This window comes from Callorhinchus milii, unplaced genomic scaffold (genome assembly GCF_018977255.1).
Source record: "Callorhinchus milii isolate IMCB2004 unplaced genomic scaffold, IMCB_Cmil_1.0 Scaffold1, whole genome shotgun sequence".
In the NCBI taxonomy this organism is placed as follows: domain Eukaryota; kingdom Metazoa; phylum Chordata; class Chondrichthyes; order Chimaeriformes; family Callorhinchidae; genus Callorhinchus; species Callorhinchus milii.
This window is the reverse complement of record NW_024704742.1, coordinates 38,986,041-39,005,405: the sequence shown is the minus strand read 5'-3', so window position 1 is coordinate 39,005,405 and position 19,365 is coordinate 38,986,041. Positions and strand designations below refer to the sequence as shown.

At 40.0% G+C, this 19,365-nt stretch overlaps 1 protein-coding gene across 1 annotated transcript in view; it reads right to left on the bottom strand.

The window, feature by feature from the left end:
* Positions 1-19,365, bottom strand: part of LOC103175881 (collagen alpha-1(XXV) chain) — a 355,351-nt gene that overhangs the window by 83,109 nt on the left and 252,877 nt on the right. Inside the window, exons 5-7 of the mRNA XM_042341303.1 lie at positions 8,337-8,363; positions 8,190-8,216; positions 943-1,002 (exon numbers count right to left, since the gene is read on the bottom strand). Of these exons, the coding sequence (XP_042197237.1) occupies positions 943-1,002; positions 8,190-8,216; positions 8,337-8,363 (114 nt within the window). The remainder of the gene's footprint in view (positions 1-942; positions 1,003-8,189; positions 8,217-8,336; positions 8,364-19,365) is intronic.

The following is a 19,365-nucleotide window of genomic DNA, read 5'->3' as shown; positions in this document are numbered from 1 at the left end:
TTAGGACTGAAATCAGAAGGCAGTTTTTCACCCCAGTGGTAGTGGAAATCTGGAACTCTCTGCCCCAAAATGCTGTGGATTCTGGATCCATTCACATTTTTAAGACTAAGGTGGATAGATATTTGTTAGACCGGGGTGTTAAGGGATATTGGGTAAGGGCAGGTAATTGAAGTTGAGGTACAGATCAGCCATGATCTTACAGAACGGCGGAACAGGCTCGAGGGGCTGAATGGTCTACTCATGTTTCTATGGGAACTACACTTCCTTATGGTAGGGGAATCCAGAGTATGTGCACACTATTTTAAAATAGAGGTAAATTGGTTGAAAGTGAATCCAGAAAACAATTCTTCATTAAAAGGTTATGAGAATGTGAAATCACTGTCAGGCGCAGAATCAATTGAGGTGTTTAAGGAGGAGTTCGATTGGTACGTCGAAGGTAAGAATATGAAGAAAAGATAGGGAAGTAGATTAAAAAGCATTATCATAAACTAACACAATTGCTGAGCAGATTGGATGGGTTTAATAGCCCACTCCTGATCTATTTTCAACACACACACCCACCACTGTCAAATAATGAATTGACACTAACTACACTCAGAAAGCAGAATTAGGTTAGATATCAGGGGCTACGCTCACTCGTGCAGCCTTACTGTAATTTGAGTCAATGCTTTCCAATAAAGAGGAAAAAAAACAATGAGGAAGTAAAACATCAATACTTTAACCATCATAATAAAGTTTTACTAAACATTGTGGGACACTGTGCATGTTGTTTTAAAATTAAAAAAATGATTTTAGACTTCACCAGCACATTAGCCAACAGACAGGGATATCTTCAATTTCAATGACCAATTCATGTTTATTGGAGGAGGCTTATCAAAGTCAACCGATTGCGACAGGATGCTGGCTGAGGCCTGACTGAGCATGCACGCGTTATCCACAAACCTTGACAGTGAGGATTTGGTTACTGTGCAGAGCCGCCACTGTGGGAGAGCCCGGCAAACCCTGGGAACACAACACAATGTAGGAACAAAAACACACAGCAACACAGCACAAGGTTTCTTCAGCGCAACAGGTAACAGGCATGCGGATTGTTATTTTCTCTCCTTCACAGAGCCTCAGCTTCACGCATGCTAAACTGAAACTGGGCCAAGGTTCTGAAACAGTAAAGAATATTTTTCTTTAGCGTATCTTTTTTCGGAAGGTTTTCAATCACCCAGTTCACATTTTTAGGATGCTTGTAGGATGTCTTTTGTTAAGAACTTCATTCTAATTTAATTTCCAGTTGCCAAATTAGTAAATATAATATTGTGGTGCCAACTCAGTGGTTCAAATGATATTTAACGTATTGAATGGATTCTGACCTGGCGCCAGTTTCAGTGGCAAAATCTGAGAACCTAGTCCTGCAGGATTGGATTTCCAGTTTGCAGGTCACATTTTTGATTGCTGTTTATCAGGATACTGGAGTTTTCAGATTTTGTTCACTAAAAAACTGGTATCCTAATAACAGGCAGGGGAAGGTCAGCATCCATGAGCAAACATGAGATCAGCCAAGCCTAATCTCTCCTTACCTTACGCTTCACACACAACTAGTAGTGAAGAGGAACCACAATCAGGAATTCTTGGCTGGTTTTTCCCTCCCTATCCCTTTGATGGCCAATTTAGTTTCCCTATACAACCCTTATTGAGCAGATTCAGCATGGGCAGGGATTTAACAAGCAGGTTCCTGATCCATAAACTGCAGCTCCAGTAATTACACCATGCAGCCTACCCCCATTGCTGATGTTTTAGAACTTGAGTTAAAAGCAGTGGGATAGTCAACAGTGATACCATTTTATCATCCAACTTTATACAATAAAACTAAATAATCCTTGCATGTGATATAGCACCTTTGAAGTTGGTAGGATGTATCAAAACACTTCACAAGATTTTCTGAAAGTGTATATTTTGTAGGCAAACACAACAGCCAATTTGCATGCAACATTGTTCCACAAACTGCCATGAAGTGACCAATTTTATTTAGGGGATTATTGGCCAGGACCTCGGGAGAAATTCCCTTTTCTTTTCAAATGATGCCATGGGATCTTTAACGTCCACCTGAACAGGCAGATGGGACCTCAGTTTAATGTCTCAGATGTAAAAGAGGAGAGGACCAAGGATAGAGCCCTGAGAAATGCTAAACATGACTGTGTGGGGACAGGAGGAGAATCCATTGGGGGTACAAAGTGGAGATGTTGGGATAGGTAAGAATGAAACCAGGCAAGGATAGAACTGTGAAGGTGGAGCTGAGAGTAAAGGTGGTGGAGAAGGATAGAATATTTGGCAGTGTCACAGATGGCAGAGAAGTCAAGAAGGACGAGGAGGCACAGATTACTGTACTTGCGAACATGAGTTACACATTAGCGTCACATCTGACTCTAATCTGTATTGTGAGAAGAAAGCTGTTTGAATCAAATGATATGCATCTAGGTACGGAGTGTGCTTTCTTGAAACAAATCACAATTCTTTATGAGTTAAAAATAAACCACCTCTTCAAGGTTCTTCTGTGAAAGGAAAGTGCTCTGGGACACTACCCTGCGTGATGGACGCTGTATAAATGTAAGTTGTTGTTGAAACCCTAGGTTAAGCCATTGCTGTGTGAAGCAATTGAGCAGATGTGCTGCAGTGACACCAGATCCCCGTGAAGTGTGTCCAAATCCCACCATTGTATCCGTGTGGGCGTTCTGCTTCAACTCCAAACAGAAGCCTTCTCTTTTTATTTAACTCAGTCCTTGTTGGTTATATTGCACAATTACCTGAAGTATCCATTTCCCAGGAATGTTTAAATTAAATCCTGAACAACCTTTTTGAATGATTCCAGGTTTTCTTTGATGCTTCAGATTTGGCACTGCATTGCACTTAAAGGTAAGGCAGCCCCATGCAGTCAGAAATGGACACAAGCTGCAGAATAGTTATAACAGCTGTGTACATGGGTATTAAATGTTAAAGTTTGAAAAGGCTCAGGTGAGCCATGAATTTGTCTTTTAATTTCCAATGACTTAAAAGAGCTGACAGCTATTGAGTTTTATTCAGTTATTGAGAAATGTCATTGGCAGACAGAGTATTGGCTGTACATGTTCATAGGCAAACATGCTCACAGAATCTTGGCTTGCTTCCAGCACTAAAAATACCCGACTTCCAGCTCATCATTGCCATAATTTCCTGCATGTTGTCCATGATGTCAGTGGTGACCTGATAATCCAAAGTCATTTTTTAAGCACATGAGAAGCCAGCCAGCATCCTGAAGGAAGACAATGTGATTTGAAGCGAATCGGCCAGCTTTCTATACTCACATTTTGGATACGTTAGTAAGTATCTCAATTTACTTAGGGAGTTTGGAGGAGGTCACATAAGATATTATGATCAATTAGAAGTTATTTTCTGTGATAATAATTACACAATATAACTGGAAAGAACAACCCCAGTACCACCCACAGCTCAATTGCACCAAATAAGTAAAACCGCATTATAACAAAGCGAGTTACAACAGGGTTCTGCGTAATAGTTCATTCAAACGTCCTGAAACTATCATTATGGTCAAAGCAAGTATAGTCTAGAGAGAATCATTTATATTGAAAGAACAATCCCAGAAATTTAGGAAATGAGATTGGAAGCAAAATTATTACACATGATGAAACAGTTATCACCAATGTAACTATTATCACAGAAAAAACTTCCAATTGAACTTGATGTCTTGTGCAACTTCCTCCAAATCCCCTCTCAAACCTCATCACAATGATTGCTCCTGCAGCCACCACTGAACTTGCTGGCACATTTAAGTGCTCGTTTAGTGACTCAACTCTTGACCTTTTTAAATTTTGTTGGTAGCCTACAAACTGGCACTTAAGCTCTGTGGATCAACTATTTCAATGACGGTGGCAAGCAATTTTAGGTTCTAACTATTGTGATGAGCTCCTGAGGTAAAGGGTTATCCCTGTGACCAAACTTGGACAGGATGACTTTTCTATGATGCAATAATTATCACTAGTAATGATCCACAGTCACAGAATTCATTCCACTGTTATGTAACTGCTTTACTGAGAGTGATTCTTTGGTTCAGTATCTGAACCTGAGAACTATAAACCAATTTTAGAGTGCAGTAAATAAGGTCTAACTTAATGAGGCAACTTTAGGATGGATTGGGTTGTTCAATTGGTTTGCAACTCAGAATCTGGGCTTAAAGCCAGTCCAGACTAATAGGATAAAAGTTTCTTCCATCTGTTGGCTCTCAGAGTCCCATGTGAAACAAATTTGGACAGTCTCAACCTAGTTCCCAGCGATCTTTGATCTCTGCACAAAGCCACTTCTAATTTGATATTAATGACACTGGTGTATGATCAATTATTTGTTATTTATTCATTTGTCTTTGGAACTGGTCAGATGGACCACAATGGCCTTTTTCTGTCCTGTTTATTCCTGTGTTCCTCTAAAAAAAACATTTGGCCTATAGTTTACATGCAGGTGTAGTCATTAATCCATATGCAATGGTCTTATCTCATTCCCTTTTTAATGATACTCATTAGTTGACATGGAAATTGTGGCCACATAAGATGGCGATAAGATGCAAATAGAATTGGCTGGTAGCTGGTGACTGGGCTGAGACCACAAAACAAATTATCTGACAGCTGCAAGCTGATTGTTATCAGCTTAATAAACAGAAAATGCCTCATTCATTCTGGAGTCAAGGCTCCATGTGGAGTTTCTTTATCAGAATATTTGCTTGGTGTCGATAAGATCAAACTCAATTAAGACTGTATGTTCCTCAGCCAAAAAAGGTACTGATCATCGCTCAACAATCTATTTGCACAAATTAGGTTTTTATGCAAATCAAGGACAGTTTGATTTTATCCTGAATACTGAGGGACAATTTTGTGTTGGTCATCTGTGTGTCTGACGCATGCGGAAACCCATCACCAAACTGATAATTCTATGCATCCCACCTACACATGGAATTTCCAGAGATAAATTGTTGGAATGGAATGCGCACTCTTTCCTTGGAGGGATGCATCCTGCTTACCTAAATCCAGAGAGCATTAGGCGCAGGTTGGCATGAACCAAGGCTTGGGGACACCAGAGTGTGCATTGGGGTACTGCTGGAGTCTAACAAACTAAAACCGATAGCTTGCCATTGATAGCAGTGTCTGCCCAGCTTTCCCACTGCTTGGCCAACTAGGACCACACTTCCCATTAGGGCTTTGGCTTGCAGGGAATAAAAGGAGCTTAGTGGGAGGATTCCCTGTCCCAATAACAGTTCTTGCCTTCCAAGTCCTGCCGATGAGCCTGGTTGGCTGTGCTGTTATCGTCAGTGATCTGGTGTATTGCGGACCCGCCTGGCTCAGGAAGTGGTTTACTGACATAGCCACTGATAATTGGCTCGATTCCAGCATTCTATTGCCAAACATGTCACCTTGGAGCCAGTTCAGCTCCAAGCCAGGATAGTCATTAGATAGATGATCTAATGAACGTTTGATCTAATTGAATGGTATTTCTAAGGGGAGTTTACTCTGGTGCACATGTTACAAATTGTTAACTTTCCAAAAAATTACGTTTGCTTCACTTGGAATTATTCACCCCAGGAACAGATATGAAGTCAGGAAAACCACAAGTGCAAAAATACAGTTATAAACCTTGTTAACACCCCACGTGCTGAGGTTGCAAAGGCTACAGGTGAATTGCCTTTCTCAAACATGTACCACAAAGTGCTTTTTACTCTGGTTGGTAAAATGTACTCATGAATAGTGCAGTGGTAAAACTCAGAATTTCACCAATGTTGACATTTCGCCTGCTTAAAAAGCAAAATATATACTTTTTTTTCTCCTGGTGAAGCAAATGGCAAAAAGCACTTAGCGACAATATTGTCGAGGCCAGTAATTAAAAACACCTAACTGATGCTGGAAACCAATAATTATTCCACTGGCACTGAACATTTCTGAACATGGAGTAGTTAATCATGATGTGAGTAGGCAGCAAGTCTGAGCTCTGTTCCTAATGTGCCACAGACTTGTCTCTCATGATTAAGAACTGCCTTAAGTTGCAATTGTAGCTGACACTGTACACCTGGTGAGGAGCGTGATGGAAGCTGCTACTATAGAGACCTTATTGTTGCGAGAGGATCTCCTTCAGGATGACACTTTGTCTGTAAACCTCATTCTGCAGTGATCTTTTGGACTAATGTCAGATTCTTATATCAATACCTGGCAATGGAAGATCAGAATCAGGTTGATTCTCTACCAGAGCCAGCCAGCTCCACAGTACTCCAGGGTACTGTTGATGATGAACCAGTCAGGCTGCCTCATTGGTAGGACCTGAAGGAGTAGACCAGTCACTGTGGCTCGGATGCTTCCCATTCGGCTCCACAGACAAACAGGATTGTGTAACATCATTAAATTCAGTCTTAATTTGAAAGCTATGTTTGTACTATTCTTTAGCAAACAGTCATTCTACACAATCTTGAATTTTAAGATAAATAGGACTTTGAGGTTAAGATGAGGTGGGATGTCAAGCCCTCAGTTTGTTATTTGCACTAATTACATTGTTAACTGCTTATTTTGAGCCACTTGTGCTTCACGCTGCCTTTTCCTGATGTGGTTATTTAAAATTTACAAACCCTCGGGCAGCAGGAGGTGACTGAGATAAAAAAAACCTTCATTTATCCATGTTCAGTAATTGGGCCAATTTACTGCTTGAGTTATTTCTTAAGAACCATAATGACCAACAGGAGGAAACCTCGCCTCTATAAAGGCTCAGTGTGTTGACTGTTGTGGTTGCCAGGTCCAGAATCACACAGTTCTCTGTTTAATGAAGCTGGTAGCTTGAATGTGCAGGAGATCCTCCTTCTGGCATTTGTGTAACAAGACAGATTGTCGGTTGTCAGCCTGGCTCAATTAGTAGCATTCTTGCTCTGAGTCAGAAGGCTGTGGGTTCAAGTCCCACGTCTTGAACTCATAGTAGCGTAGGCTGACACTCCAATGCAGTGCCACGTTGTTGAAGGTGCCATGCTTCAGATGAGATCTTAAACTGTTCGGGTAAATTGCTCTGGGAAGCTATCCCGCATAAAGGACGCTGTATAAATGCAAATTGTTGTTCATGAAGATTTTAAAGATCCCATGGCACTATTTGAAAGAGGATGGAGTTTCTCCTGGTTATCCTGGCCAATAATCCCCTAAATAAAATTGATCACTCACTTCATGGTTGTTTGTGAGACATTGATATGTGCAAGTCGGTTGCTGTGTTCACCCACAAAATAGTTATTACGCTTTACAATAAAAATCCCTTGCAGTGCTTAGAGATGTCCTCCTGACATGAAAGACACAATATCAAATGCTGGGATTATTTATTACAGATCGATTGTAAAACCAATGCCCAGCTCCCTTGCACCCTCTATATGTGTATACATAGGCATCGTAACAAGCATTTATTTTCAGCAACTTCTGACAGCCTTTGTGTTGAGACACCACTGACTACTGTAGAGGTGATACACCGTTACTATTAAAGGCATCCATTTGGTGCCTAGCAATGCACATAAAGAATTAGAACATCAAATAGAGTGATCAGAAAGGGTTATTTACATCATTCAGATATAAGGAAAGACTGCTCATTTGTTGAGGTGTACACCCATGGCAAAGTGATATTACTTATAAAATTATAAATGTTAACCTATACCTGAAATTAATATTATGAGATACTCCAAACCTGGACATCAGTGTGTTATTTATAATCTTTATACGACTCCTGATTGTCCTGACAAAAGCTCCTACCTTTGTACTGCTGCTCCATTTATACCAGCCTAAGATGATCTTGCATAGTTACATAGACCTTGCGGCGATGCTGTTTATGTTTTAATATCATCTAAATTATAATCCATGTATTTGATAGTGTTTTATTATGTCATTGAAATGTCTTCACAGGATTTACAATAGAGTATAATAACGACTATGTATTTTGTAGGCAAACGTTCCAGCCAATTTGTACACCGTGATGCCTTAAAAACAGTCACCGAGTGACCAATTTAATTCCATATGAATATGCTAGGACTGTTATGTGATAGCTGAAACTGAGAAGTTTATTGGTAAAAGACCATCATTTAACTGGGGAACACACAGGGTATTTCATGCATCACACAAAGTAAAATCGTATTGTAATCCAAAGCTTACCCGTGGGCCCTGGTCTCCTTGATCACCCTGAAAAACACAGCATACATTTGATTTCTCATTGGTGCAAAAATAATGCTACTTCTTTATTAAAAGCTGCAGTAAAAATATATATATATATAATCCGTAAAAATTATTGTTCTCACAAACCTTGTCACCTTTTGGACCAGGAGGACCCTGCAATGAAATAAAACAATTTAACATTGTGAATTATTTGATTTTCTCAAGCAGTCTTTATGAAATTTAATTTTGCTTGTACCTTCTGCCCCCCCCCCACCCCATTGATGGTTCTCAATCTAAGCAAGAGAGCAAGCGGACAGCTAACCTGCCCATTGAACTCTATAACCAGTATGAACAGGATGCACATGATTGTGATTTGCCCAATGACTTCCTCTCCCTCTTGGAGGGAAGCTTCCCCCTTCACCTTGGTTACATGAGAATTGTTTTCAAATATTAGTAACGCAAATGATTTTGTTCACTACAACTTTGCTACTTTTTTTCTACATCAGAATATAAACAACCAATGTCTTTTCGGTGTCATTTCTCAAGTCCACGAGGCTTCGGCTCGCCCAGTGGTCAGTTGATATATTCATTGCTTAATTTGAAACTGATCCATATGGAGAGAAAGACACAAGTTTCACCCCTGATCAGTGCTGTGGCAACTGATTGCAGCCAGGGCAGCAGTAAAGGCACAGTCAGGCATTGGCCTCAGCACGCTGGGATAGGGAGAACATTGTCAACATTATGTATATCAAATATGAGCAGGATCCAATCTTGGCTGTGATGCCCATCATATAGTCAAATATGTGGAGTCCTGTAGCTCAGTGGTTAGAGCACTCGCTTTGCAAGTGAGAGACCTGAGTTCAATTCCAGGCAGGGCGAAACCTTGGGCAAGTTTCCTTACTCCACACGCCTAATAATAATCCCTCCAAAACAAAAACAATAATAAATTGGTCATTTTCAATCTACGACTGTTCGTGGGACATTGCTGTGCGCAATTGGCTGCCGCGTTCGCCCACAAATATACAGTCAATTCACTTTACAGTCTATTCTGTGAAGCGCTTTGGGACGTCCTCCCGACGTGAAAAGCGCTATATCAAATGCAAGGATTATTATTATTATTATTATTATTAAATAGGCTGTCAATCTTCTGAGCTCATGCATAGTAAGTGATCACTGGAGGGCTTCTGGCGTGAGTCTGTACCTTCTTCCTCAGGAGAGAAAGTCAGGTAAAAAATGCCCAAGGTAAAACAAAACCCCCAAAAAATGATGAAATAGAGGATCATAGGGAAATGGTGAGTATATGAGAAGGGAACAAGAGGGATAGAGGCTTTGTTGAATATAAACACCAGCACACACTAGTTAGGCTGAAAAAGCTGACTCTGTGCCAATCATTCTATGTAAAACTGATGCAGAAATGGATTGCAATTTCACTAAATGTGAGCCATGAATTTCTAGTCAGTGTTACGTGTAGTGGCATTAATGATGTTGGCCACTAATGGGGTGTCATTGGCACATCTTCAAATCCTTGCATGCAATGGAAGCTGGATCCCTTCAATTCCTACAGAAGACTGCACACATATAGTGAGCAGGTAAATTCAATCTCCTTGCAGGTTGAAAGTTACTTTGGCAGCTTGCTGCATTGCTTTGAGTCATCTGTTCTGCCAGCTTTATTCTACCCTCAGAAACTCTGCTCACATTATCTGAGAAGAGCTCAGTTCAGGTTACTCAGTAGAGTTCCATGCAGGTTTTTAAAACAGACACAGGCAGAACTCTGCTTTCTCAGTTCGCAAGCATTGGACGACAACAACAACAACTACAAGATTCCATTTAAGAGCGCCTTTCACGTCGGGAGGAAGTCCCAAGGCGCTGTACAGTTGGGTCAGGACCCGAGCAGGGGGGAAATGGTCAGGGTGAGGGGAGGGAAGGGAGGGAGCGAGGAGGGGGTAGAGAGTCGAGAGGGGAGCTGAAGGCTCGGTCAAAGAGAAAGGTCTTGAGACCGGCCTTGAAGGAGGAAAGGGAGGAAGCGGCGAAGGCACTGGGGGATGGAGTTCCAGAGCCTCGGGCCTGAGAGGCTGAAGGCCCGACCACCGATGGTTTGACGGTTGGGGCGGGGGATGTGGAGCAGACCGGAGCCAGAGGAACGGAGGGTACGTCAGGTAGGTAGGGGGATAGTAGGTCGGAGAGGTAGGAGGGAGCGAGGCCGTGAATGGCCTTGAGGGTGAGGATCTTGAATTCGAAGACATCAGTAGTATTACCTCAGCTGCCCGTTTGATACATATACCATTACCACAGCACCAGAATAACAGATCCAGAGTTGCGCACAAGCTTTTAAGAGTAGATGGATTCCTCTGTGGCTGGAATGAGGCATGTGTCATCCTGAAGACCACTGCTTAATAAATCTATTCTTAATTAAGAGTTTTGTGAATGTCTTATTATGTAATAATTGTTCATCCCCTGACATCACTGAGTAATCAAACCCCTGGTAAACCCCTATGAACACAGGAAAAGCAGAAGTAAAGTTAACAAGTAGGAAATTACTGGTCACGGAACAACTTTCCCCCAAGGAATTTAATTGATGTGTGATTCCATTGAAGTATGGAAGTGCATTTTAAAGTGGGATAAAATTAATTCTTCATCGTTGATAAAAGTAGCCATACAAGTAATATCATTAATATTAATATCATTAACATTAGCCATTAGTGTAGTTAGTAGCCAGACTAACATTATCATTATAATATTATCATTTTTGCCCACAAAATAGTCAATCTACTTTACAGTATATCCTTTGAGATGTCTCGACGACATGATAAAGCGACAACAACAACAAAATGGCATTTGTAAAGTGCCTTTCACGTCGGGAGGACGTCCCAAGGCGCTGAACAGTCAGGGATCAGGACTGATCCCTGCAAATATTTGCATTTTCAAGTATGCAAATAAAATGCAAATACTTGGGGTATTTTTGCGTTCTAGCAAATGCAAGTACTAGTATCATTATCACGCCATACTGATCTAATATGTACAATCATCTCTTGATTTAAATACTTCAGCTCCATCCTAACTAACTCTACTGGTGACTGCACCACAATTGGTGACCAAGCCTTCAACCACTATGCCCTTTATATCTGGAATTCTTTGCCTCCATCCTTCTGGTTAGACTCCGCCACTGTCAAGGGCTCTGCATGAAGAGCACTATATAAATGCAAGCTGTTGTTGTTGTTGCCTTGCCCACTCCTTATCTATCTTTAAATCCTTTAAGAGCTCTGAGACGCTACCCTGCGTGAAAGGCACTATATAAGTGCAAGGTGTTGTTGTAAATTCAACTTTAAGACGTACCAATTTGACTACATCTATTATCACCCCCTCCTTCCCCTTTCTTTGTTCAGGATCCAAAACCACTACTCTGCAATGCTCTGAGACACAATCCTGCGTGAAAAGGATAATATGCAAATATAAATGCGAGTTGTATTTACAAAAACATGGGTAACTTCAATAATTATTCCCTAAAATACCATTTATGGATCTTTTAATGCTACACTTCCTTAGCATACATGTAACAATAAATTATATTTGTATAGCTCTTCCATGTCGGAAGGTCGTCCCAAGACGCTGGAACAATAGGGATTTGGACCAGAGTATGAGGGTTGAGATCAGGGGGTTGGACAGCAGGGAGGGTAGGGATAGGATGGTTACCGAAGGCACAGTCATATACATGCACTGGGTTTATAATCCTCTTTAGTACAAGGAATGTTGGCACACAACAGGGAGAAATATTACAAATAACACAAAAACAATAAGACCCATTGTACGGTTGTTCCTCTGTTCCGCTCTTACTGCTCTCACCACTGGAAGGAGGAAGCTGCCAATAGGACTAAGAAGAGCTTACTAGGCCAGGTGACTCAGAACAGGTGGACAGTTCAAGTGAATCACTGATTTTTCTTCATCCTGGTCTATCAGAATATTGGAGAGATATGGAAAATGGATCACGAGAGAAGTTCAGATAAAGAAAGCCCCTCGACCGATTCAATCTCATGCTTCCAGAAAACACCCCACCTACTTCTCATTACAGCATTCACCTGTTTTTTAAATGTATTTAGTGTCCTTGTTTCTAGAACCCTTCCCGGTAAACTCCCGTGGAGTCCTGTAGCTCAGTGGTTAGAGCACTCGCTTTGCAAGTGAGTGACCTGAGTTCAATTCCAGGCAGGGCGAAACCTTGGGCAAGTTTCCTTACTCCACACGCCTAATAATAATCCCTCCAAAAAAACAAAAACAATAATAAATTGGTCATTTTCAATCTACGACTGTTTGTGGGACATTGCTGTGCGCAATTGGCTGCCGCGTTCGCCCACAAATATACAGTCAATTCACTTTACAGTGTGTTCTGTGAAGCGTTTTGGGACGTCCTTCCGACGTGAAAAGCGCTATATCAAATGCAAGGATTATTATTATTATTATTATTATAAACTGTTCCAAATATTGATTGCCTGTGTAAAGAAATATTTCCTGATGTCTATTCTAGAATTATCTTTCACAATCTTAATTTTTGCCCTGCTGTCATGCTGCTTTGCTCTATCTGAAAGTATCGTACTGGGTTTACTTTCTATGCATTTTGCATTGAGCTTTACTTTCGTGCACATGATTTGTTAATACATTTTGAGGAGAAACATTTCAATATTCACTGTCAATGAAGGATAGGTGCCCATCAAAGATTGAAAATAACACACAGGATTGTAAGAATATATAAGAAGGTACAAGAAAGGGCTATTTGGCTCATCAAGAAGCATGTTTCATTCCACAGCTCATGTGGACTTTTACCAAACTCATTCTATCTCTGGCAAATATCCAGAATTTCTAGCCAGTTTTGCAGCCTATGCTATTATCCTTGAGCAGCTGCCTTCCTTGGCATTGTATTTCCACACTCCCAGCATCTGAGGAACTACCACAGCTTTGACCATCATGATTTATACTTATAACCTTCTATTCTTTCTCAACCAGATTGATGCAGGGATGGAGAGTTGAGGCTGGGGGTGGAAAGTGTCAGTTGTCATTATCAGCCCTATCTGCAATTCTAATTTTGACTATTCAATTTTGTGAAAATGTTTTTTTTCCAGTCTTACCCGATCAGTTGTGTTAATATTAAGTTTCCTCCGGTTCAGGGTTCAACAACTCAAGTTCAGCAACCTGGACAAGCCCCAAAACGAGATTTCTTGTGCTAGTTGTAAAGCTTCCAGCCTTATCTATAAGTGGGGTTGTATTGCCTAAAATTGCATCATTTAGCACTGTTTTCTGAGATTCATGACCACATGCAGAAAAAATAATCAGAGATTTCATATCAGATGTAAAAGAGGACTTTTCGAATCTTAAATCTAGCAGCATGTTTGCATTTCGTTCCAGCGGGCCCAGAAGCCACTTTTAATATTTTTTTCAGGGTTAGGTTCTGCACATTTTTTATGACAGGTTTTATGACCACAGCTTTTTAGCTAAAAGTGAGAAATGTGTGGTACAAAGAGCTTGGGTCTGCTCTGGGCATGGTTTCTGGTATGAGACGGCGAGAGACTCATATGGTACACATTATTTTGCACTCAACAGAAGGAAACCCAACAATTTTGCAAGAAAGTTGAAAAGCTGAGGAAAGGGGCCTTGAAACCGCTGGATGTCGTAAAGCAGCAGGGAAGAGGGAAGTCTTCAGGATTTCTTTTCAAATGAAAAATAAGAAGCTGTACTTTCACCCAAGTGTCTACAGTTTATAAAGCCGTCTGTCTATAAGAATCGCCCTGCTGTGTAAAGTTATTGTTATGTTGTTTATTATAAAGAGCAAGCAATAAATGCCAATGAGTCACACCTTGGTGTTCAAAGAAATTTGATGTGGTACGGTCAGATTACCTCAATACATGCTTTTGGTAGGTACTAAATAAACATCCGGATGTTTAGGACATTTATAAATATAAAACATATTTACCTGCCAAAGGAAATTTAATAAATTCATTTTGGCAAAAAAAAATCTTTTGTAAAAGTCTTTGCTCCTGAGGAATTGCACTCGCCTGTAAATGACTGTTAAGTTAATTTAATAAATTTTGCATTGCGGCTATTCTTAACACGTCATTAATAATGATCCTGAGAGACAAATAAAATCTGCTTCCAGAGCCGGAAGTATGTCACAATGACCCAAAGGAATGCTAAAGTGGTTCGGAGTGGAGTTCCTATCTGTCAGTGTAACGTACTCCTGAAGGAGTCACTATCTGCAATTCACAGTCATCATCAACAAATCCCATTACAAACCACAGCAATTTAGAGCCCAATGTTTGAGAACTTGTTGAATGCAACTGAAGGGTCCATTCCACCAGAAATTCTGGATCAATAAATAAACATCTAATTAATTATATAATAATCCTCACATTTGATATAGCGCCTTTTACATCGGGAAGACATCTCAAAGCGCAGAGATACAAATCTGTCGTTCACACATGTCTCAAAACAACCCAAAAGCCTACAAAAGCCTCTATATTTGACTGTATCTGTAAAATGCCTTAACACTTTTAAATTTTATCAAATGCAAGGATTATTATAAATAATTTGAGAGATTTTATGTTTTAAAAGTGAAATTCTCTAATACAAAAAGAGGCTATAGACATGTGCCCTTTCATTGTCTGTCTGGCCCTCTATATTAAGATCTGCAACAGAAGTCTCTCATTTTGCAGACAAATTATACAGTCAATTCACTTTACAGTATATTCTGTGAAGCGCTTTGAGACTCTCAATGATGTGACAAGGCGCTATATCAAATGCAAGGATTATTATTATTATTGATTATTATTACTGGGTGGAAGTGCACCAGATGCACAGAGAGAAACACAGTCTGAAAACTATTTAAAATTTTTTAGCAGGTTTACATTTTTCCTTTTTTGTTTTAAGTTTTAAAACTGTTTCTCTTCAGCATTTTCCTTTGGTTCCACCCAGGTGACGAAAATGAAAGCAGTTTCTTGGGTTGATCAGGAGGAGATAATAACAACAACAATTTGCATTTATGTAGTGCCCTTCATGCAGAATAACATCTTGGAGAGTGAACAATATGTGTTAACGTGAACAATATGTGTTAACATGAACATAGAACATGCAGCAGTCAAAAAGAAGCAAATAAAGTCACGGGTACAGAACAGAAGCATTGAAACAGGAAACAGCCACCAAACCAGCCCCTGCGAGTCAGACAATCAGGTCAAAGTAAGTAAATCAGCTCCACGAATTTGGTCATGTCAGGCTACGGAAATGACCCCCTACATCAGTTTGAAGAAAGGTCTTTCTATGTATCAGATTTCTGAAATACTCTTTTAATTATTTCTTTATTAGAAACTTTTCCTTCTGAGAACAAAGAGGTGAAAATTGCTTCATGTGAGGTACAAATTAACACCTCATTGAGCAATCCAGACAAGTGATGTACAGGTATTAATTTATTGGCTAGTCCATGATCCTGCTCCGCCCCTCCCACACCTCGCTAATAACATTCTCCTCTGGACTGACAGTTCTATAGACTGGCCTCAGAAAAGGGGTTTGTAGAAAATCATTTTTTACCGATCGACATTCAACAAAAAATCTGAGTATTTTTGGTGTAAATTGCTAACTGAATTAAAGGTCTATATCATTGTACAAACACCAATCATTTGGAGCTGGAATCCTTCCCACTGGCTCCTGTGAACCCTGCAAATGAAAGCTGTAATGGGTAGGATGATCCTAACTGGACATGGAGCTGGAAGCCAGACAATGCTCACACTAATCAACTGCACAGTTTTATGGTTAAACTCGAGTAATATCCCTATGGCACACTCTGACATTCCCAAAAATTGGCTCTTGCCAACCCCTGTCCAAATCGTGTGGAATTTAGATGAACAAATTTTGTCCCTCCAGATAGAGAGCGTTCACTCCTTACCAAATAAATAGAAACCATAAATATGTGAAACATTCAGTACTTTAGTTTGGAGGTTCTTAAGGATGGTGATGGGTTTCATGTGTCAGACACCCAACTGACCAATTGTTTTCCTACTTAATAGTACAAACTGTTCTCTCCACATCCATGGCAAAACTTAATAGAATGGAATCCAAAACCATCAAAGAGTATATTCTTTACCTCATCTTTATGTGTAAACGTTGGCTTTCATTTAACAACTCTGCACTACGTCATCTAGAATTGGGCTCAAACAATCAAGAATGTCTTGTGAGACACTTCCTTGAGCAGTATACAACACGAACAATATACATTTATACAGTGTCTTTCACACCAGGAGGATACCTCAAAGTGTACCCATTCCACATCTAATCTCACAATATTCACTCACAATGTCAGTCCAATTTAGCAAGCAGCAAATTAGATTGATACAGTACCATTTGCCTTTTTAAAAGTCTACAAAATGTTTAACAAAAAGAGTGAGAGGTATTTAGAGGTATCAATAGGCTCGATCAAAGAAATAATATGAGATTTTAAGAGGTTTAACAAAGTAGCAAGACAAAGTGTACTTAGAAGAGAGTTCCTGATATCAATAAAGTCTGATATACATAGAGTATATCGACTCTCTACCCCCTCCTCGCTCCCTCCCTTCCCTCCCCTCACCCTGACCATTTCCCCATTGCTCGGGTCCTGACCCAACTGTACAGCGCCTTGGGACGTCCTCCTGACGTGAAAGGCGCTCAATAAATGGAATGTTGTTGTGGTTGAAGATAATTCACAGTTCATTAACTTAGCTATTGTTGTGCTTTCCAATTAGATTTTATAGAATGTGAAATAAAATAGGATTTTCATTTCATTTAGAGTCTTAAAGGAAATTTTGGAGTGAATTAGCTTAAAAAGATTGTATCAAAGTACATTTATAATTTCCTATTTTGCTCAATTTACAAATACTGTATGTAGTTGTAGCTCAGTAAAGGCTCTTATGGAAGATGGAATTTCATTTAATAGTCACTTCCTTAGTAGACAAAAATATCAATAGCCTCACCACTTCAGGATTTTCCAATTATAACAGATTAATTAATAAATTACTAAAGATATCGTAATTACAGCACAAAATGCAAATGGTTAAACAAAATATATAGAAATAGCACAAAATTACCAGGCGTTAAAAATGGTTGCATAAATAAACTCTCTTTAAAACTCTCTTTAGAGACGAGCTGTTTTTGCTTTAATTTTCAAGTTGCACTTTTCTCTCTCTGTTGTTGCATTATATGTATCTCTGTTTTGTTCTCCTGCCCTTACAAGTGCAACATAAAATGACACTAACCAGCCACGAGGAGGGGCATTCAATTGCAGGCAAACATGGGTAAACAAACATAGAATTATAATGCATAGAAGAAGGCCATTCTGCCCATCATATCTGTGCTGGCTCTTTGAAAAGAACTATCCAAATCAGTCCCACTCCCCCACTCTCTCCCCATTGCCCTGCAAACTTGTCCTCCCCAAATAATTATCTACTTCTCTCTTAAAAGTTGTTATCGAATTAGCTTCCACCACCCTTTCAGGCAACGCATTCCAAATCCCAACAACTTGCTGTGTGAAAAAAATTCTCCTCACATTCCCTCTGGTTCTTTTAACAACTGATTTAAATTGATGTCTTCAGGTTACATCGACCTACCCACCAGTGGAAATAGTTTCTCCTTATTTTCCTTATCGAATCCCCTCATAATTTTGAAAACTTATATTAAGTCTCCTCTTAACCTCTCTGTTCCAAGAAGAATAATCCTAGCATCTCTAGCCTCTTCTGATAACTGAAGTCCCTCTTTCCTGGTACCATCCTGGTAAATCTCCGTTGCACTCTCTCCAATGCCTTGACATCCTTCCTAAAGTGTGGTGCCCAGAACTGAACACAGTAGTCTCGCTGAGGCCTAACCAGTGTTTTATAAAGGTTCATCATAACTTCCTGACTTTTGTATTCTATGCCCCTATTTATAAAGTCTAGTAGCCCATATGCTTTTTTAACAGCTTTATCTACCTGTCCTGCCGCCTTCAATATAAGATTCACTTATATGAACTCCCAGGTCTCTCTGTTCCTTCACCCCCTTTAAGATTCTACCATCAGCTTATATTGCTTCTCCTCATTCTTCCTCACAAAATGCATCACTTCACATTTATAATAATAATAAGCAATTTATCCACATTAAACTTCATCTGCCAAGGGTCTGCCCATTTTACCAGTCTGTCTATGTCCTTTTGCACTCTGCTACTATCCTCCTCACTGTTTAATACTTTTCCTAGCTTAGTATCATCTGCAAACTTGGAAATTGTACTTGCTATACTCAAGTCCAGATCATTTATATAGATCAAAAACAGCAGTGGTCCCAATATCAACCCCTGGGGTACACCACTGCACACTTGCCTCCAGTCAAAAAAATAACCGTTCACCACCGCTCTCTGCTTTCTGTCCCAGCCAGTTCTGTATACAGGCTGCCACTAGTGCTAACACTAAATCAAGCCTTAATTGAGGCTAGAGTTTGGAGGAAAAAGTTTCGCCCCCCCCCCCCACAGAGTAATGAATAACTAGAGTTGACTCCCAACAAAAGTATTTAATGCTATGTTAACTACACCAACAAAAGAGAAAAAACTGGATTGTATATCAGCTACTCTGTGCCATGTGTCACCTGTGCAGTATAACTGGTCAGGGAGGAGTTCAGTCAATAGCAAGATTTAAATTGATATCCTGGTGATTTGCAAAATTACCTTCGGACTGAGGGCTAATTTAGCTTCCATCATAGTTTTAAAAAAGGCACTGTCTTCTTGAAGAAGAATTTTGGAAGCCTTTCCTCAAGGAGATAGAAGAACCAATCAGCATGTTCACCAAAGTGACATTACCATATACAATACAGCAGCATCGAAAATGCACTTCACAGTTTTATCACAGCACCTAAGAAATGCCCAGTACAGCAATGCAGAGTCACTTCAGCGCTGATGAGATCTCAGGTTCGAGACGAACCCTGCACGTCAGAGAGAATCTCCTGGAGTAAACACCATTTGCATCGTGGGCCCTGTTGATATCAGTGATTTCTTTCTGCATGGTTTGCATCACAGAGGAAACGAAAAGAGGTTTGCCATACAATTCTTTTGCATTAGAGTGATGTCCTGTTAACAAATGACATTCATCTGCGCATTGACACATTGAAACATCAAATTACCCTCCTCTGAGCACAAACTTGTCTCCCTGGA